The 22,858-nt window shown below is 36.4% G+C and overlaps 2 protein-coding genes across 2 annotated transcripts in view; one reads left to right on the forward strand and one right to left on the reverse strand.

Moving 5' to 3' along the window:
• OSGEPL1 (O-sialoglycoprotein endopeptidase like 1) overlaps positions 1 to 22,858 on the forward strand; it is a 52,038-nt gene that overhangs the window by 20,723 nt on the left and 8,457 nt on the right. The window lies entirely within an intron of this gene.
• The window catches only part of ANKAR (ankyrin and armadillo repeat containing), a 65,763-nt gene that overhangs the window by 8,738 nt on the left and 34,167 nt on the right, over positions 1 to 22,858 (reverse strand). Inside the window, exons 12-19 of the mRNA XM_081813994.1 lie at positions 19,983 to 20,224; positions 15,579 to 15,747; positions 9,821 to 10,062; positions 9,289 to 9,442; positions 9,043 to 9,204; positions 5,501 to 5,607; positions 4,394 to 4,516; positions 269 to 427 (exon numbers count right to left, since the gene is read on the reverse strand). Coding sequence (XP_081670120.1) covers positions 269 to 427; positions 4,394 to 4,516; positions 5,501 to 5,607; positions 9,043 to 9,204; positions 9,289 to 9,442; positions 9,821 to 10,062; positions 15,579 to 15,747; positions 19,983 to 20,224 — 1,358 coding nt within the window. The remainder of the gene's footprint in view (positions 1 to 268; positions 428 to 4,393; positions 4,517 to 5,500; positions 5,608 to 9,042; positions 9,205 to 9,288; positions 9,443 to 9,820; positions 10,063 to 15,578; positions 15,748 to 19,982; positions 20,225 to 22,858) is intronic.

Here is a 22,858-nt window from a genome sequence, read left to right on the forward strand (position 1 = left end):
TCAGTCGGTTAAGCGACTGCCTTCGGCTCAGGTCATGATCCTGGAGTCCCAGGATCGAGTCCCGCATCAGGCTCCCTGCTCAGCGGGGAGTCTGCTTCTCCCTCTGACCTTCCCCCCTCTCATGTGCTCTCTCTCTCTCTCTCTCAAATAAATGAATAAAATCTTTAAAAAAAAAAAAAAAAAAAAAAAAAAAAATTTTTTCTCGTTTTTAAGTTTTGTCTAAAAAGACATACTTATTGATTTGAAGTTTTAACTTCCAGTTTTATACCTGAAATGCTGCCATTGCCTTCTCAGTTTCAACTGCTGATTCAAGAAAAGGCTCAAAGATTGATATGGTCATTATTCCACTTTCCAAAATTAAGTATTGTTGAAGGCGATTATTGAAGGCAAAAAGGGTTAATGCATAGCCTGCCCTTAAACAAACATCCTAGAAATAGGAGAAACATGCATTATCTTTAACTTAGTTCATCTGTTATGTTACTCAAGGTAATAGATTTTGAATTCTTGCCCATCTAAATATATTGCATTCTTATCTCTGGGAGTAAAATTTGACATTATTGGGGAAAATAGGTAATAGAGTTAACCCAGAATGTTATTGAACAGATAAAATAGAGAAGTAGGTTGTGATATCAGGGAGAAGAAAAGAGAAGTAATTTTAATTTTCAGAGGGAATGTTAGGTTAATGATTATGCAAATAAATATCTAAATAGTAACAGGAAATTCCATAATTTCTTTTTTTTTTAATAAAGATTTTATTTATTTATTTGACAGAGAGAGACACAGCGAGAGAGGGAACACAAGCAGGGGGAGCGGGAGAGGGAGAAGCAGGCCTCCCGCCGAGCAGGGAGCCCGATGCGGGGCTCGATCCCAGGACCCCGGGACCACGACCCGAGCCGAAGGCAGGCGCCCAACGACTGAGCCACCCAGGCGCCCCAGGAAATTCCATAATTTCATTAACCTTCAGGTTTTTTGTTTTAACATATTTTTATTTTTATTTTCATTTCAACATTTCAAAGTAGACTTGATAAAGCAAAACTTCCCTTGTATAGCATGCTATATATTATGTTTTATGCATTGTGGGATGATCTCTGTCATCTCTTAAAATAAGTTCATTTGTAAAATTCTGTACTATATCCTAAGAGGAAATAAAAAGATGATTTAAAAATCACATTTTAACATTCTGGGATTTGGCAAACAGAGCAAAAGCCAATTCTTCCTTAGAGTCAGTTCATTTGCCAAAGATGAACAAATATGGTAGATCTTCCAGAAAGACCAAAAAGAATTTTATCACTAAATCTTATTTTTAATATTTTGTTTGAACAGTATAGTACAGAAAGAACCATTAATCTCATGAGTTTTCTTCTGCCACTATTAATCATTATATTAAAAGTGCTATATGTACATACTAAAATATTTACCAATAAAATTATATGATGCCTGAGATTTGCTTCAAAAGTAATATAGGACAAGGGACTCCTGGGTGGCTCAGTCGGTTGGGCCTCTGACTCTTGGTTTTGGCTTAGGTCATGATCTCAGTGTTGTGAGATCTAGCCCTACAGGAACTCCATGCCCAGCGGAGAGTCTGCTTGAGCTTCTCTCCCTATGCCCCTCCCCTTCTCTCGTGCATGTGCCAGCTTTCTCTCTCTCTGTCTCTCAAATAAATAAATCTTTAAAAAATAATAATAATATAGGAAGAGCAAGTGGGTATATAGATGAAATAAGACTGGCCATGAGTTGATAATTGTGGAAGCTGGGTCATTGAAATATTTAAGTTCATTATGCTACTCCTTTATTCTATATATGTTTGAAATGTTCCATAATTAAAATTATGTACACACAAGTAGTCACCTGATCATAAAGCAAGAAGAAAGGTATTAGGAATACACAAAGAAATAGGGTCCAGTAAGTGAAGCAGGTGGAAATAGGCTGGGAAGAAAAGGATAATTATTAGGAGAATAATTAGTAGAAGAAAAAGAAGAGTGTCCCTGAGGAATAGGGTAATGAGAATAAAATGTGACGTGAACTGAGAGAGAAGAAAGGTGGCTTAGGGAGTTAGACCCAAATTCAGTCTCCTCACCCTATATTCCTCATATTATTACAGCAGCACATCTCCATTTTTTCATATACTACAGTAGAGTACAATTCTAAATTAAAAAAAAAAAATTATGCAGTGAGTTCATTTCTCCCCTTTTAGCCCTCCTTTCTTCCTCCCAAATCCCCCAGAACAGAACTGACGGAGATAGTTGGCAGTTTTCTTCCCTGATTGCTAAATGCACTGCAGACAACAAAAGTTCTCAAATTTCTCTGGGATTAGTGCTATTCAAAGTGTGGCCCATGGACCAGTCCACAAAATGGTTGGCAACAGGATTACAGAAACTGGGAATTAGCATTTAAAAGGAACAGCTTTGGGACTCCTGGGGGGCTCAGTTGGTTAAGCCTCAGCCTTCAACTCAGGTCATGATCCCAGGGTCCTGGGATCGAGCCCCGCATTGGGCTCCTAGCTCAGCAGGGAGCCTGCTTCTCCCTCCGCCAGCCGCTCCCCCTGCTTGTGCACTCTCTCTTTCTGACAAATAAATAAAATCTTAAAAAATAAATAAAAGGAACTTTTATTTATAACTCTTCCTTATAGTTAAATATAGTTAAATACCAATTAATATACAAAGAAGAATATGTTTATAGCAGCATTATGAACAATAGCCAAATTATGGAAAGAGCCCAGTTGTCCATTGACTGATGCATGGATAAAGAAGATACGGTACATATTTACAATGGAATATTACTCAGCCATAAAAAAAGAATGAAATCTTGCCATTTGTAATGATGTGGATGGAGCTAGAGTGTGTTATGCTAAGTGAAGTAAGTCAGAGAAAGATAAATATCATATGATTTCACTCATATGTGGAATTTAAGAAACAAAAGAAACAAATGGGGTGGGGGAAGAGAAGAAAAGCAAGACACGGACTCTTAATTATAGGGAACAAACTGGTGGTTACCAGAGAGCAGGGAATGGGAGGATGGGTTCAATGGGTGATGGGGATTAAGGAAGGCATGTGTGATGAGCACCAGGTGTCATATGTAAGTGTTGAATCACTAAATTGTACACGTGAAACTAATATTACACTGTATGAACTAAGTGGAATTTAAATAAAAACTTGATTTTAAAAAAAGAAAGAAGAAAGAATTTTTTTAAAAATTGCCATTAGGCAAATACCATGTAATCATTGTTGCATCCGTGGATGCTAAAATTGGCGAGAAAAAATGCATGCCAAACAGAATCATTTGCATGGGCTCAAAGTGTCTCACCTCAAGAAACTTGTTAATTAAAAAAGGAAAGTACAGTGACTTTACAGTGGAGAAATATGACAGTACATTAACCAAGTACCCAAAGTTAGCACTGCCAGTTATAAGACGTAACAGCAGTATGTACCTCCTGAAATAATGCACTGAGCAGGTGAGTGAAGAAGACACATCATTTCTGTGGTATTCTTGCCAAAATGTACCACCTCAATTTAATCATGAGAAAACATCAGATAATTCAATTGATGGACATTCTACAAAGTAACTGGCATGGACTCATCAAAAATGTCAAAATCACGGAAGATATGTAAAATCATGAAAGACAAAGGACGGTGTTTCACATATTGAAGGAGACCAAAGGGACATAACAACTAGATCTAATAGGAGATCCTGGATTGGATTCCGGTAGAGAAAAAGGACATTGGTGAGAAAATTGGCAAAACTTAGATAAAACTTGCAGATTAGTTAATTGTATGGTATTGATGTTAATTTTCTTCTTGATATCCAGGAAAGCTGGATAAAGGATATGCTAGAACACTCCCTACTATTTTTGCAAAATTTTGGAAAATCTAAAATTATTTCAAAATTTAAAGTTTTTGTTTTTGTTTTTATGTTATTTTTTTATTGTTATGGTCAGTTAGCCAACATATAGTACATCATTAGTTTTTGATGTAGTTTGTTTTTAATTTAATTTATTTTTATTATGTTATGTTAGTCACCGTAACCTCCCCATAAAAGATTGCTGGGGAAAAGCTTTCCTTCATCACACATAATTTGAGAAGCACTACTCTGGAATACTGGGTAAGAAATGGATGACTGAGAGTTGAAAGGTCATAAAATTAGGAAAATTTTCAACACATCCAGGACAGAACAGATTTATTTGTTCTTCGAGCATTAAAACTGCTACGTTTCAAAGAATGTGACAGCTATGAAAAATATGGAACAGTATTATTTCATCATTACAAACTAATGACCTACCAAAGAGATTTTACATTTCTTATGTAATATATTTAAGTATTGCTGTGAAACACTTATAATTTGGCAATGTGGTCTAAAAACCTTTCTGCATGAGCTCTAACATTTTATAAAGATATACCTTATCTGGTGAGTGAAGAAGATAAAGGACATCGGCATACTTAAATCCTTCATTTTCTTGTAATTCATTCTGTAACAGATCATTCTTTAGGACAATGCATGCCAAGGAAAATGCCACTTCAACCTAAATATGTGATTTTCAGAAATTATTTTTTACTCATGGTTTATCATGACATATTTCATTATACAAACGTTCATATGGGATATACTAATTCAAAGATAATATATAATTCATTGATTCCAGTTCTCTAATATTTAGAGTGGCATTTATAATGCCTGGAGGAATGTCCCTTATAATTTTTAACAGCTGGGAAAATCCTCTGTGTGCCGTCAGCACAACCACACAGCTCCATTGGAGGGCATCAGGGGAAGCGGCCAGAGCCAGCCAGAAATGTGAGGAGGTATTATCTTAAGTGCATAGTTGTATCCCTTCTGCATCTAAAAAAATTTTAATTTCTTGGCATGGGATAAAAGCTGTTTTGAACTGCTTATTAGCTACTGACCATTGAGTTGTAAGGCTTCAATGGAATGCTTATGAATTAAGCAGAGCACTGGGTAGTAGTCCTGAGAAATACTCTATTTCGGGAGTCATTTGATGCACACTCTGAAAACCTTTTAGGAGGATGTAAATGACTCTTAAACAACTCCTAAGTTATCAGTATTGAGAAAACTATTGTTGCTGGCCAACACAGACTGCTTGGTAGAAGGTAAAGCTGTTCTGATGGTGTAATACTGATAGGAATCACTTATATTTGAGAAATTTTGCTACATAAATCACACATCCTCATTATCCCCGCCCAGTTTTAGCAACTAATATCTGAAGAAGAAGGGAAGAAATTCTGTGAATAATCAAATATCTGAGGAATAAAACTTATTTGATGAGTAAAGACACAAGACTTAATTATTTGAAAATTTAACATTTTAATAAAATTTACTATTTTTACAGCAATTTTTAAATTTAAAACTTCTAAGATTTTGTTTAAAATGTTAAATTTTTTTATTATACTTGTGAATTTACATGAAGATACAAATTATTCTCAAAAAGTCGTATTTCTGTTAATTTTTACTATATCAGAAAAAAAACAAAACCTTAAAAGCTTTTATATACCTTGATGTTAGGAGAAGGGTGATTTCTCAGTAGGTGAATAAGTACTGGAAAGGCATTTTCCTCTACAACGAATTGTTGACTGATAGGATTACTTGTATGGGCGACACCTATAAGAATATACATATCAATAAGAATATTTCTTTCCATCTTGGAAATGGTAAAGTCAAACACAGTTTGATATGTTGGGTTGATTAAGTGTCCTAGCATAATATGGTTAATAAATTACAAAAGGAAATGCTATATATTACTGAGTATTTACCCCAAAGATACAAACCTAGTGATCCGAAGGGGCACCTGCACCCCAATGTTTATAGCAGCAATGTCCACAATAGCCAAACAAAAAAAATGTGGGCCATATACAAAAATTAACTCAAAATGGATCATACATCTAAATACAGAGGAAACAGAAAACCTTTATGATCTTGAGTTTGGCAGGTTTCTTAAAGAGGACACAAAACCTACAAACTAAAATATTTAAAATATCAATAAATTGGACTTCATCAAAATTAAAAACTTTTGCTCTTCAAAAGGCCCTGTTACATAAATGGACGAACGCACCATAGACTGGGAATATGCAAAACATACATCTAACAAATGATTTGTATCTAGAATATATAAAGAATGTTTACAATTCAATAAGACAACACAATTTAAAAAATGGGCAAAATATCTGAACAGACACTTTACCAAAGAGGATATACAAATGGCAAATAAGCACATAGAAAAGATGTTCTGCATTATTAATCATTAGGGAAATGCAAGTTAAAACCACAATGAGATTTACTACATACCCACTATAACGGCTAAAGTCATCATACTAAGTTTTGGCAAGGATGTGAAGCTGCTGGGACTCTCATACATTGCTAGTAGGAATGCAAAGTAATAACACAACTTGGAAAAACAGTCTGGCAGTTTCTCTAAAAGTTAAACATATACTACTATATGATCCAGCAATCCTACTTTTAGGTATTTACCCTAAATAACTTTTAGGGTAACTAAATGAAAACGTTTGTGTCTGTACAAAGACTTATACACAAATGTTCATAGCAGTTTTAGATATAATAGTAAGAAACTGGAAACAATCTAAATGTCCATCAGTGGGTGCATGGATAAACAAATAGGATATCCATATGTATTAGTCAGAGTTTTGCAGAAAAACAACCAACAGGATATGTATGTATTTAGGTAGGTAGGTAGGTAATAACTATATATATCATAAGACACAAAATTATCCATCATACCATACAATGGAATACTACTCAGCATTAAAAAAGTGAACTATTGATACAATAATATGCATAAAAATCAAAATAGCTATGTCGAGTGAAAGGAGCAAGAAAAAAAGTACATCTGTATAATCCACTTACATAAAATTCTAGAAAATACAAACTAATCTATAATGATAGAAACCATCAGTGGTTCTCTGGAGATGGAAGTGCAAAGAGGGAGGGATTACAAAGCCACACAATGAAATCATTCAGGGTGATGGTTATATTCATTTATTTGACTGTTGTGATGGTGTCACAGCTGAATGCATATGTTAAAACTCATCAAATTGTATGGTTTAATGTATTTTTGTATTTTATTCTATTGTATATTTTATTTAAATATTTTATTGTGGGGGGACCGAGGGAAAAATAAATAAATAAAAAATAAAAATAAATAATAAAAAAAAATATTTTATTGTGGGGCGCCTGAGTGGCTCAGCCGGCTAAGCGTCTCCCTTCAGCTCAGGTCATGATCTCTGGATCCTGGGATTAAGTTCCACGTGGGGTTCCCTGCTCAGCAGGGAGTCTGCTTCTCCCTCTGCATCTCCCCCCATGCCCTCATGCTTGCGCACGCACGTGCTCTCTCTCAGAAATAAATAAAATCTTGGGGCGCCTGGGTGGCTCAGTCATTAAGCGTCTGTCTTCGGCTCAGGTCATGATCCCAGGGTCCTGGGATCGATCCCCGCATCGGGCTCCCTGCTCGGCGGGAAGCCTGCTTCTCCCTCTTCCACTCCCCCTGCTTGTGTTCCCTCTCTAGCTGTGTCTCTCTCTGTCAAACAAATAAATAAAATCTTTAAAAAAAAAAAAAAGAAAGAAAAAATCTATAAAAACAAATATTTTATTGTATGTAAACTATTTCAATAGGTCTTTAAAAACCCACATTTAAAATTTGTAGGCATGCAAAGAAGTAGGAAAATATGATTCATAATCAGGAAAAAAAAAAATCTGCCAATAGAAAGAGACCCAGAAATGGTACAGATGTTGGATATCATTACAGAGATGTTAAAACAGCTATTTTAAATATGTTATGTATGTTCAAGAACATAGAAGAAAATATGAACATCATGAGGAAGAAAAAGGGAGGTGTGTGTGTATGTATAACCAGTCTAAACTAGTAAATTTGAAATCAAGAGTTTTCTTCTGTAGTTCTGCTGGAGATCCCCTTGTCTATGGCAAATGGAGACAGGTTTGTAGACAGCTATGAAGTGAAGTAATGAGAAGAAATTACATTCGTGTGTGCTCACGCACACACACACACACACACACATACAGTATTTTTGTATATATGTTATCATCTATTAGAATTTTAGAAATCTCTATAATCTATACCATAGGCTCTGACTAAAAAAAGAAACTATTTTGTCTGACTGACTGCCTTGGAGCTTTAATGAACTTCTGCAAAGTAGCTTTTTCAAGCAAGGAAAAAAAAATCTTTTGGGAACCAATTCCTACATTCTTCATTCAGCTAGACTATTTTTTGAGGAAATACAATCAACTACAAATAAAGATTTTTTTTTTCTTATCTACAAGAAACAGTCTACAATCAGCTTCATACATTCATGAAGTTCAGCAAAGAACTCAAATTTTTATTTTTGGTAGATGAATCACTGACAATCCTACAACACTTTTACAGACATCCCAAAATGTTAGTTCCTTTGCAGTGAAAGGAACAACTAGACCTACTGGCCACTTTTATTTTTTTAAAAAAGATTTTATGTATTTATTTGAGAGAGAGTGAGCGAGAGAGAGCAGGAGGGGCGGAGGAAGGGGGAGAAGCGGACTCCCTGCTGAACAAGGAGCCCGATGTGGGGCTCCCTCCCAGGACTCCAGGACCATGACTTGAGCCAAAGGCAGACGCTTAACCAACTAAGCCATGCCCCCGCCCCCAGCCACTTTATAAAGAAATAATCATTATGGAAAAAAACTGGAATTGAAAAATGTGCCCCTGCATTAGAAATTCTATATAAAACATATAGTTCTTAAGATTGGAAAGAAGAAATATTTTTCTCTTAAACTTAAAACAATGAGATTCCTTTAACTCAAAACAGCCTAAGCTCATTGTCCTCATTATCCTTTTTTAACCAGAGTTGAAGGGCAAAGCTGATAAAAAAAAAATTCCTAATTACACCACTTTTACTCATTAAGGTCTTAGAGAAATTTAAAAAATGGTAAGCCTTTTATAGATTAAGTATGATTTAGGGCTTTATCAATGAGGACAGAGAGGAAGGGAAGTATCTTACTGATATTTTAAGAATGGAGAAAAAATTTACAAACCAATACAAATGGACCCCACTGCTCTGATGACACTCAGAAGTGTGCCTTCAGCTATTTTACTAATCCTCAGTAAGCGAACCAACGGTGCAATTCCATTCCCTTCACATATTTGATTTTGATGCATCCTGCTGTCCTTACTTAGAGCTATGACTGCTTCACCTCCTGGTCAAGAAAAGCAAGAAATATATCTGATACTTCAATGTGCTGCTCTACATTGTGCAAATTTATGCATAGGAAATAACTTACCAACATACTGCATTTTAGCTGATGGTGACAAAAGCATGTTTATTATAAAGTTGTATCCAATCTGTTCTGCCATATACTTCTGTTGTTTCAGGGTTTGTCCTGCCAAGGCCCAGAGGGCTACAGCTCCTTGTTCCTTAACATCTGTTTGAAACGCCTATTAAAAAAAATATTCCATTCTTTCAATGAGCATTTACTGAACACTGTAGGGATGTTTTATAAAAAGTCTATTCTAGGGGCACCCGGGTGGCTCAGTCGGTTAAGCGTCTGACTCTGGGTTTTGGCTCAGATCATGATCTCAGGGTCGTGAGATCGAGCTCCGTGTTGGGCTCCACGCCAGGCATGGTCTGCTTGAGATTCCCCCCACCCCCACCAACATGCTCGTGCTCTCTCTCTAAAATAAATAAATAATAAATAAATAAAATCTTAAAAAAAAGTTTATTCAAGAATTGGTTTTAGTTTTCTTTTCACTTTACTGAATTCAGTATTGAATACTTTGTCTAAGAAAAATGACAAGTTACCATAAAGTTCCTACCTTGAGGAGTTTTAAAAGGTATTTACTTAAGGATTTTTCCAGAAATGCTCTCTGTATACACGGGTTGTAACTAGCCAGTGATTCCACAGCCATTGCACCCTTCACTTGGACACTCAGTTGTTTCCCCTTAAAAAGAGCCACCAGAGGAGGAATGGCTCCCTCCATGGCAACAGCATCCTGAACATCCCTATTGGCACGCGCCACCTCAGCGATTGTAGCAGAAGATACGGCCTTCAACACGTCTTCAAATGAATTCAAGACACAGTTAAATAAACCTTTTAAAAATATAAAAGTGCAACTTATCACTAGATTCCCATATTACAAAATCAAACTTATAGAGTGTATAGAAAATTGAGAAAATAAGAAAAATAGAAATAAAACTGTCCAGATTCTCACCACCCAAACAACAAATATTTCATTTACTCTCATTCGCTTTTTAAAGGAAAAGATATATTTAAGTAGTGTTATAGACATATTTAATATAGTTGTACTAAAAGCACAACATCCTGCATTTTAATTTACCAGTAAAACATTTTCCCATTCTTTGTGAGCATCAGTGTCTCCTAAATGTTCCACTGATGAGTGTATCACATTTCCTTATCCATTCACCTTTTTTTTTTTTTTTTAAGATTTTATTTATTTATCTGAGACAGAGAGAATGAGAGACAGAGAGCACATGAGAGGGGGGAGGGTCAGAGGGAGAAGCAGGCTCCCTGCCGAGCAGGGAGCCCGATGCGGGACTCGATCCCGGGACTCCAGGATCATGACCTGAGCCGAAGGCAGTCGCTTAACCAACTGAGCCACCCAGGCGCCCTCCATTCACCTTTTTAAAAAATACATGTCATTTCCAACTTTTCACGGTTTTAAACAATATGTAGGAGAAATCTTGGCACAAAAGGTATTTTTCCTTCCTGTTTTTTCCCTTAGTGTAGAGTCCCGGGAATTACTGGAATAATTTAATATATCACAGTAAATTACTTTCCAAAAATGATAATTGCATCTTACCCTTCCATAATCAGAATATGAGAGTTTCAATGTGGCCTTACCTTTTTAAGTATAGATATCATCATTAAAATAAATACGTACATTTAGCTAATTTGATAGGCAAAAAACTGTGTCTCCTTTTATTTCATATTTTTGGTTACTGGTGAATCTAAATAGTTTCATATATGCTTATTAACCAGTTGTATTTGTTCTCTTTAAAAATTATAGAAAAGTTGCAAGGGTAAGTCTGAGAACTCCCTCAAGATTTAGCAACAGTTGATATACTTCCATATTTTTTTTTTTTTTTTTTAGCATTTTCTTACTTTCTGTCATTCAGGTTAGTTATCTCTATTAAGGCCTTCTTGTTCATACCCATTTATAAATATATATATATATATGTGTACATGTATATATGTGTACATGTATGTATGTATATATATCACTTATATCAAATATATTAACTTTTTGTTACGAATATTTTCATCATTCAATAATTTGCTTTTTGAGCAAATACTTTATTGAGGAGCTACTACATGCCAGGCACTGTCCTAGGCATTAGGAAACAGTGATGAACCGACAAGACAAAGTCCCTGACCTTGCGGAACAAGCCAAAGGCCAGAAGTATGAAATAGCAATATGTTCCGTACTACTTCAGAGTAAAATAAGAGAGGGAGAGAGTGATAGGAAGTGATGGGAAGGTCATTTCCATTTGGAATGAGAAGGTTAGAAGGGCATATAGGCTATGACAGAAATTTGGGCTTTATCCTGGGTGAAAAAGAGTCAGTGAATGATTTAAAAGAGGGTAAAAATATGATCAACTTTGCATTTTACATACATCACTCTAGTAATACTTGAAATGTTGTTAAACCCAATAGGTTGGGGCGCCTGGGTGGCTCAGTCGTTAAGCATCTGCCTTCGGCTCAGGTCCTGATCTCAGAGTTCTAGGATCAAGCCCTGCATCAGGCTCCCTGCTCAGCGGGAAGCCTGCTTCTCCCTCTCCCTCTGCCCCTGCCCATCCCTTTCTCTCTCTCTCTCTGTCTCAAATGAATAAATAAAATCTTAAAAAAAAAACAAAACCCAATAGGTTACTAAAATTAAGAGAGTGTGGGTGGATCATTCTTTTACCCCATACTGCTGCGTCAGTCCAAAATGTGGAAATTCCCACACTCAGGCATGTTGCTCATTTCTCCCATAAAAGGAATAGTGAATTACATAATTTCTTTCTTTTTTTTTAAAGATTTTATTTATTTATTTGATAGAGAGACAGCGAGAGAGGGAACACAAGCAGGGGGAGTGGGAGAGGGAGAAGCAGGCTTCCCACGGGGGCTGGATCCCAGGACCCTGGGATCATGACCTGAGCCGAAGGCAGACGCTTAACGACTGAGCCACCCAGGCACCCTGAATTACATAATTTCTTTCTTTTTTTTTTTAAGATTTTATTTATTTATTTGATAGAGAGACAGCGAGAGAGGGAACACAAGCAGGGGGAGTGGGAGAGGGAGAAGCAGGCTTCCCGCGGAGCAGGGAGCCCGACGCGGGGCTCTATCCCAGGACGCTGGGGTCATGACCTGAGCCAAAGGCAGACGCTTAACGACTGAGCCACCCAGGCACCCTGAATTACATAATTTCTTAATTGGAGAATCAGTCATCACAAATGCATTTTGTGCATTTGTAAATATGGCTGATATGGCTGAAGTTCTGATCTCTATTTGATTCCTGTGTCTACTTATCAATTGGATCCAAATTCTAAAGGGAGAGGGGCTATCTTAGTGCCTCAATAATCCAAACTAGCTCTAAAGCTCAGAGGAGAGGTCAGGGATTTGGATAGAGAACTGGGAAGAATAGATTATAACCATAACAAAGTTCTGAAGAGTAAATACAATTGCTTAGGAGTGTGCGCTGTATTAAAAAAAAAAAAAAAAAAAGCAGACCAAGAACAGAGCCTGAGGAACTCCCAACTTCGAGTTGGATACAAGAAGTTTCATAATGGAGATGGTCTTTATCTAAAACTCTTATGAACAGAATTCCAAAGTTTTCAGATTTCAGAAGGTAACGACTGCATATACTGTCTATTACCTAACATCCCAGGGAGTGTGGAGAAAACACATCTGCAGTGAAATGTGTCAATAATCATTCTAAGAAGGATGAAGTGCTCCTTAAGTTTTGCTGATAGTTTCCAGTTGAAAAGCATTTTGTATACTTTCTGTTACATATTTCAATTTCATACAGACCTTTGTCAATAACACAGAACAGGACAATTGTGTGCCATGAGAAAGATGAAATGTGAAGCATTACAGGAATGAGAGTATGCATGCAGTCACAAACATAAGTGGAAGAGTGTGAAATAAGCAGCTAAAGATGGGTGAAGCGAAGGCTTAAACCAAACCAAACTCAACAAAGGTTGAGGAACTCCTGGAGACAGGGGTCAAAACTAAGAAGATGTTAATAAATCCCTTATCTCAAGAAACTGCTGTGACTCTGCTTTGGGGCCATTTTACCTTAATGCATGAAATCTTAGAGTGGTTGAGAATGGTTAAGAAGATATTGGAATTAATAAAATTCCTTTGTGAACACCTACAACTTAACAACCCAGCTAACAGCCAAGAGAATTATTTGTTAAAGCATTAAAATTATAAATGAAGCATTTATAATTTATAAACAAAGAGAAAAATAATTAATAATTTTTTTCCCAAAATTATCTTCCTTGGAATGAGGAGATAATATAGATTATAGTATAGGATAAGTTACTTTCATTTAGATAAGGCAAGAACTCAAAAGAAACAATTTCAACAATTTATTTCTATAGCTTTCTTTCATGAATTTATTTACTGTTTATTTGTTCAAATGGCCTCTATAATTTGTGCTTTGTTCTAGCATCTAGGATTTGGAGGATGAAAAAGGATAGGGAAAAACTAGTCCCTGTCTTTACATTTTTTTAGGGCGGGGGAAGGGCAGAGGGAGAGGGAGAGAATCTTAAGGCAGCTCCACACCCGGCATGGAGCCAGACTCAGGGCTCAATCTCACAACCCTAAGATTAGGGCCTGAACTGAAATCAAGAGTTGGACACTTAACCAACTAAGCCACCCAGGCATGCCCCGCCCCATCTTTAAATTTTAATTAAGGAGATAAAACACAAATAATAAAGAACAATTATAACAAGTAAAAATTCTATGGCTAAAATAAGCATAAAAGCTGGCTCTCTCTAATGCTATTTTTTTAAACTTTTTTTTTCTTAAAAGATTTTTATTTATTTATTTATTTGACAGAGAGAGAGCATAAGCAGGGGGAGCTGCAGGTAGAGGGAGAGGAAGAAGCAGGCTCCCCACTCAACAGGGAGCCCAATGCAGGGCTAGATAGATCCCAGAACCCTGGGATCATGACCTGAGCCGAAGGCAGATGCTTAACTGGCTGAGCCACCCAGGCGCCCCTCTAATGCTTTTTTTTTTTAAATTGAAGCATAGTGGACAATGTTATATTATTTCAGCTGCATAACATAGGGCATAGTGATTGGATGATTCTATGCATTATCGCTAATGCTATTCTTAAAAATGATAAAGTAGGGGCACCTGGGTGGCTCAGGTGTTAAGTGTCTGACTCTTGATCTCAGCTCAGGTCTTGATCTCAGGGCTGTGAATTCAGGCCCTGCATTGGACTACACAGTGGGCGTGGAGCCTACTTAAAAAAAAAAAAAAAAAGTAGAGCATAGTTATTGATGGAGGGCCAGTTAGAGCAGATGACCTTAGGAATTTGTAATGAAGGGAAAGGACTTTCAAATGATTTCCCCATACAGAGAGGTTCTTAGAAGATGATAATTTTTAAAAAGATTTTATTTATTTGTCAGAGAGAAAGATTGAGAGCACGAGCAGGGGGAGAGGCAGGCAGAGGGAAAAGCAGGCTTCCCGCTGAGCAGGGAGCCTGATACGGGGCTCTATCCTAGGACCCTGGGATCATGACCTGAGCCGAAGGCAGATGCTTAACGACTGAGCCACCCAGGCGTCCCTAGAAGATGATAGTTACTTTGAAGGTCTAAAGTAAGAGAAAGCTCTCTTCAACAACCCCCTTATCCATAACCCTATCTTACATGTTAGCCAACATATTTTTTCTGTATTTATTCCTGAAAACCTAGAACAGAAAGATGATAAACTGCGGAGGAAGAAAAATGGGCAAGCTTTTCCCCAATTTTTTATCCCCTCAAATTTGGGGAAAACCATGGATTTGAAGCTTACCCTGTTATGTGTATGCTCACTGAAATGAGATAATTCTTATAGAACCTAAGAGACCATTTGCAGCACAGACAAGAGCTACCTCATAGCTTGTGATGTTCTTGGTGCTGATATGTACTTCAGAGTGTGATAATTGGCCTAACGACCTGATGACCTAGAATTTTGCTATCCAATATCTAACAGCAAATCTGAAGTTTTTGTGGTAACTTATAAAATAGTTCCCAAAGATCAATATATGTGTTATTCACACAAGGAGTTATCTACTCAAGTCCCTGGGTATATTAACTGCATTATTTTCATGATTTGTGCCAGTATTTCCATTTATAAAAAAGTCCAATTAAACTTTTATGTTAAACTATGGCTTTGAGAGTCAATTCCTTTTATAAACCAGCATTTGAACTTGAGTGTTCCAGATATTTAGTTTATATTATATATGTGTAGATCCATTCTAAGATAAATCCCGACATGTATTCATATAGGACAAGTCCAACCTGTATTGCTTCACTTAATATATCTGATCACTTAGGAATAATACAGAAGTTGAGGCTCACCTGAATCAGAACTCAGAAATGTGATAAGATGTTGGATGCCTTTATGGTCTCTCACTGCTCGTTGATTTTGTTCATTTCCCATACATAACACCCGTATACAGTTCATTACATTTATGAGCACATTTTCTATGTCTAACTTCAAAAGACTTATCAGAGCTGGGATTCCATTCTACAAATAAATAAACAAAAAATTGATTGATGGGCACGTGATGTCATGAGCACTGGGTGGTATTTGCAACTGACGAATTGTTGAACACTACATCTGAAATTAATGATGTACCATGTTGGCTAATTGAATTTAAATGAAAAAACAACTGATGAATTGTATAACACTACATCTGAAATTAATGAGGTACTATATGTTGGCTAATTGAATTTAAATCAAAAAACAACTGATGAATTGTATAACACTACATCTGCAATTAATGATGTACTATATGTTGGCTAATTGAATTTAAATGAAAAAACAACTGATGAATTGTCTAACACTACATCTGAAATTAATGAGGTACTATATGTTGGCTAATTGAATTTAAATGAAAAAACAACTGAATTATATAAGATTTATGCAATCTTTATTTAAAAACATAAGTCTATAATCTTTCTTGCTATAAATATCTGCTTATGTAGGAGAGGATGATTGCCCACAAATGTGTCTACTGGTATGTCACATTAAATGACAGTTAATATAAGTTTGAGCATAAAGTGGCCTCCTCTACACCAAAATAAATCAAGGCTACAAGTTCACTGTAACATTTAATAAATCTCTAAAAAGTAAAGCAACTGAGTAAGATTAATTGAATACACTGCCAATTTGGAAATACTTGCCATTGCAGGCATTGTGCTGGTAATTGGTAATTATATTTGTGCAACACAAAATATTTTTAAATGTGAATATAATTTCCTAATTTTAAATGGACTAAAGATGGCATTTCCCTCTGTTACCAGAAATAATGCAAAAGTATTAAGAAAGATAAACAGAAACGCAATCTCATTTTCCATGAAGGCAGGAGGCATCTATACTGTTGAGTCACAGTAAGTCTGTGTGAGTTACCAGCAGAGATGAAAGAGATACCCCACGGCTGCTGTCCACAGGAAATGCTAGCAGAGCACAGTTTCCCTAAATGAGTTGCGTCTACTTTGAGGGGCAGAAAAAAGAAATACACAATTCTCTGTCTGAAACAACAGGAATGGGTATGCAGGCTCTCTCCTGGGTCTATTTAGCATAAAGTTGCAAAACTTAAGGAAGGCAAGGATTAGCAATGAATCATACTGACAAGGTGTGTTTGGAAGAAGTAATCTCTTGGTGAGGTAAAAAGGAAGAGATGGACTCTGCACTGTGGAGGAAACAGAAGCTACATTGTGAGGTACTATGTACCAGTCTCTGTTGGCTTAGGGAAAAGTAAAGCTGAAAGGATCCATGCATACAAATCCGTGGCATAAGTCATATCCTTGCTAGCCCAGAACTGGGCCCCTTCCCACATATACTTCCTGCAAATAGCCAGGCCAGAAAGAACGTATCTAATTCAAAGATGAGTAATGATCATAAAGGAACTAGAACAGCATCTGTCCAAATATATTTAAGAAAAAAATAGAAAACCTTATGGCAGATGAAAACGGCTCATCAAAAAAATATTGCCACAAAATAGATGAAATTGTAACCAAAAGTGGTATATTATTATCAATGAAAAAATTAACAAGGCAATCACTTCTATAAAACAAGAATGCACAGGAGAGACATCAGAGCTCAGGGAAGATTTTTTTTTTGAGACAGGGGAGATGAAACGAGAGCTGAAAAAGTTCAGGAAAGATGTGGAGAAATGTAAAAGCCAAACTGTAATCAACACAAAAAATAAATCAATGCTGAAAAACATAGCAAGTGACAGGATAGGATTGAGAAAAAAAGAAAAATGAAATAAAATGAAACAATGAGTGGAAAAGGACTAGAGAAAAAATGATAGCTACGTAAGACAGGAAAAGGTGATACAATACACAAATAATTAGTGTTTCCACAGATAGGTGGTCATTTAATTCAGACCAATAAATTCAGTGGTCAGTATTTGACTTTCACCTTACAAGAGCTTTGACACTATTGATCATTTTTTCCTCTTTGAAACACTTTCTTCACTTGGCTGATAGGACAACAGATTCTTCAGGTTTCCTCCTACCTTGCTGGCCATTCCTTCTTAGTCTCTTTTGAGGTCCCTCCAGATCTTTCAACTTTCCCACAGAACCTGGTGACTCAACATTCAAAATATAATACAGAATGTGATCACGTCTCACCGTTTCCACTATTATCATCCTGGTCCAAGACATCATCTGTCATCTGGATTACCATAATAGTTTTTTAATCAGTCTCGCAACATCCACCCTTGCCCACCTATTTCAAAACAGAAGGTAAAGTGATATACATCTCTCCACGAACTTCCCAGAACAAAATCATTCAATGGCTTAACACACTCAGCACATAAAGCCAAGGTGTCTAACAGTTGCCCACATGGCCCTACATGATGTGTTCCACCACTACCCAGCTAAGCATCTCCTATTTCTCTCCCCTCAGCTACTTTTGCTTTCCTGCTGTTCCTTGAACATGCCAGGCACATCCCAACTTCCATTAACTTTGCACTCGTCTCCTCTGCCTGGAGTGCTCTTCCCAACAGAAAAACATGACATACTCTCTAACCTACTTGAGGTCTCAAATGCCAACTTCAAATGCCAACTCCCCCCTTCCCTTTCCCTGCTTTACTTTCCTCCTTATCACTTCTTGTCACCTAACATACTACATATTTGGTTTATTTGCTTTGTTTATTGTCTTGCTACTCCCAACTACAAATTCCATGACACTGGGGTTTTGTCTGTTTCATTCACTGCTATCACCCCAGCATCTAGAATAAAATCTGCCATCTAAGAAACTCACAAAAAGTACTTGTGTGAATGGACTAAAAGAATACTACAGGAAAAAAAAATACTTAAACATACAAATTCAGGAAAACATTCCAAAAATAAAAGATGAATATACATGTTGAAAAGTTATACCAAAGGAAAAATAGGTAACTAATGTTGATCTGTCAGTCCTGGACTTTAAAGATAAAAAGAGAAAGAAGACACTGACCATACAGAAGATTAAAAAATAATAATAACAAACTATGACAGAACTAAGATTAAATGTCATGCCAATAAATGTAAATGGGCGATACTCAATAAAAAGTGAAAGGCAAAGCAAAACCTAAACACACTGTATACAAGGGACACACTTATCCTAACTCCAGTTAATTGTTAGGTTAACTGGAGATTTATAAGTTCTAAATAAATAAAGACTAACTCTAGTGGTGGGCCTGGGGTGTCTATATTTCTAATATATTTTCCAAATGATAACCAACCAACCAATAGGAAATGACTCAAAAAAAAGTTAAAAAGGATAGGCAAAGCCAAATTAAACATGAGAACACAAAGGAAACAGAGATCATAAACATAATTTTGGGCAAGACAGAATTCAGGGCAAAAGTATTACACTGGACAAAAAGAGTACATTTTATGATGTTAAATGACTCAGTCCCTGGTGAAGAAGCATCACCTGAAGAAAAGTATAAAAATAATCTTTTAACTATCTACTAAAAGATCTTAAATAAAACATTAGCAGACACAATAAGGTGGGTGTTAACTGAGGAACTACAGCATGGCAAAGACTGCTTGGTATTCACAAAAAATAACTTTCTGGTATACAGTTAGACTACATTTTCCAGCTGGAACAGAAATAGCGAAAGTGGGAGTGTTTCGTATAATATCTTCTCATAAACAAGAAGCAACCACATCGTAGAGCTAAGTAGGTACTTGGCCCGCCTTCCACGTTATCCCAGGTGATAGTTTCACCAGATATTTTTGTTGAGAAACAGTCCTCCCTGGGCCTCTTGCACTCCTACGTGTACTGGAGTGCGCCAAGATCATCACAGCTCTTTCACTTGAGCCATTCCTCAGGATTTTTATGCAGCCAGTAATCTTGAAAGGTGCAGGAACATCTCCCTTCAAAGAATAGGCTGGCTTACTGACTGCTACCAAAGTGACAGGGGTCTTAAGCTCGAGATTCTTCTGGGGCGACACAAACCCAATGCATGGGTAGCCTCCCTTGGGGCCCACTGTGTTGCCTTGGGAGAAAGGGACACGGGAATCAGACAACTCTGCCGGAGCTCATGCCCTTTGCTGTGCTTGCTCTGGTACTATCTTGCTCTTGTTTACTTTTGGCACTCATGGGATTGTGGCAGGTTTGTTCTTTGCCATCTTCCCTGAGACTGGAGTTCTTCCCTGGGAGTTTCGCCGCTGCATGATAACATGGGTGTGTACCTTTCTAGCTTCTATATAAGGGAATTATTGTCAGTCAAAATGATATTCTATGAAAAAAAAACTTACGTATTTGGCAATAACATCCTTGTTTTCAAGTTGAGCAATGTCATATAAAATGACCGCACAGCGAGAATGTAGTTCAGGCTCATCAGAAGCCAGCAGGCTGACGAGAGCTGGAATGCCTCCTGCGTCTACTACAGCATGCACTATGCTCGCGTGGGTTGAGATATTACTCAATAACCCAACTGTTTTGCACTGTACTTTTATTTTGGAACCTTTTAATAGATTAATTAAGGCAGGAATGGTACCTGTAATGAAGAAATCAAGAAAAAAACACGAATTATTTGTAACCATTTATAGTTAACATATTATGATAAAATCTAAATAATGGTTATGGTCATTGCCATATAAACAATTAGCAAATAATTCTATGAAATATTTATAAAATTATTTGAAACTATATGAGTATACTTTTTTCTGTCTTCTCTACAGTTCAGGCAACTCTCATTGTTCACACATTTGATGTTCACACAGCACACAAGCCTATATTTCATATTGGCAACTTGAAGCCACCTTGGAACCATGGACTTTTGGCTTAAGATGATGGATGAATAAATTCTTTGAGCTACCATATGACAGAGTTCAGTTTTGATATTTCATCCAATTTTTGGGGTGGTATTTGTGCAATTAGTTGAGCATTTTATTATATTTTACCCATTTTTTTTTTTTTTGCAAGCAACTGAAAACAAAAAGTGCTGAATCTAGTAAAAAGCAACTTTAGCTTCATTAATAACAATTGATTCAAGGATGGGGATCACTGGACAAGGTGAAAAATAGAAAATCTGGCTTCAGCTAGATGCTTATATAGCAGTTCAATGTGAGAGAAATAAAAGAACATCCTCTAGAGCACACAAGAAATGCTGGAGAATATAACAGGTAAAATTAGGGCTTTATTTATTTATCCACTTGAAATGAAACCTCCTTCATGACTTATCTATGGTTCGCTTTTTGGACACAGAGCTTTTTGTACATGTTTTTAGGAACACTAAATAGTTTTAGGATACTACCTATATTTTTTATTCATTCATTTATTCAGTCAACAAATATTTATGGAGCATTTCATGTGTGCCCAAAATCTACATTAGAGCTGTGCATACCATACTGGACAGTGCAGATAGAACATTTCCATCATTTCAGAAAGTTATATTGGATAATGGTGTTCTCAAAACAACCCAATGAGGTAGGAATTATTTGATTAACAAGGAAATTAGGGTTAGAGAGGGCAAGCAATTAGCCTAAGTTCTAAATGCAGAGCTAGTTACAAACCCAGGGCTGACACAAAAACAGCTATTTTTAAAAGTTTTTATTTGAATGCCAGTTAGTTAACATACAGTGTAATATTAGTTTCAGGTATAAAATATAGTGAGTGATTCAATACTTCCATACAATACGCAGTGCTCATCACAAAAAAACCTGCTGTTTTTAATTTAAAAAATAAATTGTGTAAATACAGAATAGGGATAATTTCCAAGTGAAAGTAAATATAAAAGGTAGTACAGTAAGTAATTTAATATCATTTTTGATATTGCAAAATTTTTAGAGAAGTGTTTATAAAGTTTTTTGATCATGTGCAATTTCCATGTGAAAAATAAAATATAAAGTTGTCAGAGAAAGAAAAATACTATATGATTTCACTTATATGTGAAATCTAAAAAACAAAATAAATGAATAAACAAACAAAGTAGAATCAGACCTCTAAATACAAAGAACAAACTGATGGTTGCCAGACAGGAGGGATGTGGGGGGGAATGGGTAAAAAAAAAAAAAATGGGTGAAGGGGAATGGGAGATACAGGCTTCCAGTTATGGAATGAATAAATCATAGGAATAAAAGGTACGGCATAGGGAATATAGTCAATGGTATGGTAATAACGTTGCATGGAGAAGACATAAATAGATATTTTTCCAAAGAAGACATCCAGGTGGCTAACAGACACATGAAAAGATGCTCAACATCACTCATCATCAGGGAAATGCAAACCAAAACTACAATGAGATATCACCTCACACCTGTGAGAATGGCTAAAATTAACAACACAAGAAACAACAGGTGTTGGCGAGGATGCAGAGAAAGGGGCACCCTCTTGCACTGTTGGTGGGAATGCAAAATGGTGCAGCCACTCTGGAAAACAGTATGGAGGTTCCTCAAAAAGTTAAAAATGGAACTATCTAATGGTCCAGGAATTGCACTACTGGGTATTTATCCAAAGGATACAAAAATGCAGATTCAAAGGGGTACATATATGTTAAATACCAATTAATAAATACACAAAGAAGATGTTTATAGCAGCATTATCAACAATAGCCAAATAATGGAAAGAGTCCAAATGTCCAATGACTGATGAATGGATAAAGAAGATGTGGTGTGTATCTCACACACACACACAGTGGAATATTATTCAGCCATCAAAAAGAATGAAATCTTGCCATTTGCAATGACATGGATGGAGCTAGAATGTATTTTGCTAAGTGAAATAGTCAGAGAAAGACAAATACCATATGATTTCACTCATATGCAGAATTTAAGAAAGAAAACAGATGAACATATGGGAAGGGGAAAGAAAAAAAGGGGAAAGGGCAACAAGCCATAAGAGACTCTTAATGATAACAAACAGGGTTGACGGAGGGAGGTGGGTCGGGGATGGGCTAGATGGGTGATGGGTATTAAGGAGAGAACTTGTTATGATGATCACTGGGTGTTGTATGTAAGTGATGAATCACTGAATTCTACTCCTGAAACCAATACTGCACTGTATGTTAACTAACTAGAATTTAAATAAAAATTTGAAAAAAAAAAACAACAACATTGTGTGGGGACAGATGGTAGCTACACTTACGGTGAGTATAGCATAATATATAGAGTTGTTGAATCACTATGTTGTA

This window comes from Leptonychotes weddellii, chromosome 3 (genome assembly GCF_054177405.1).
Source record: "Leptonychotes weddellii isolate Sample4059 chromosome 3, ASM5417740v2, whole genome shotgun sequence".
Classification (NCBI taxonomy): Eukaryota; Metazoa; Chordata; class Mammalia; order Carnivora; family Phocidae; genus Leptonychotes; species Leptonychotes weddellii.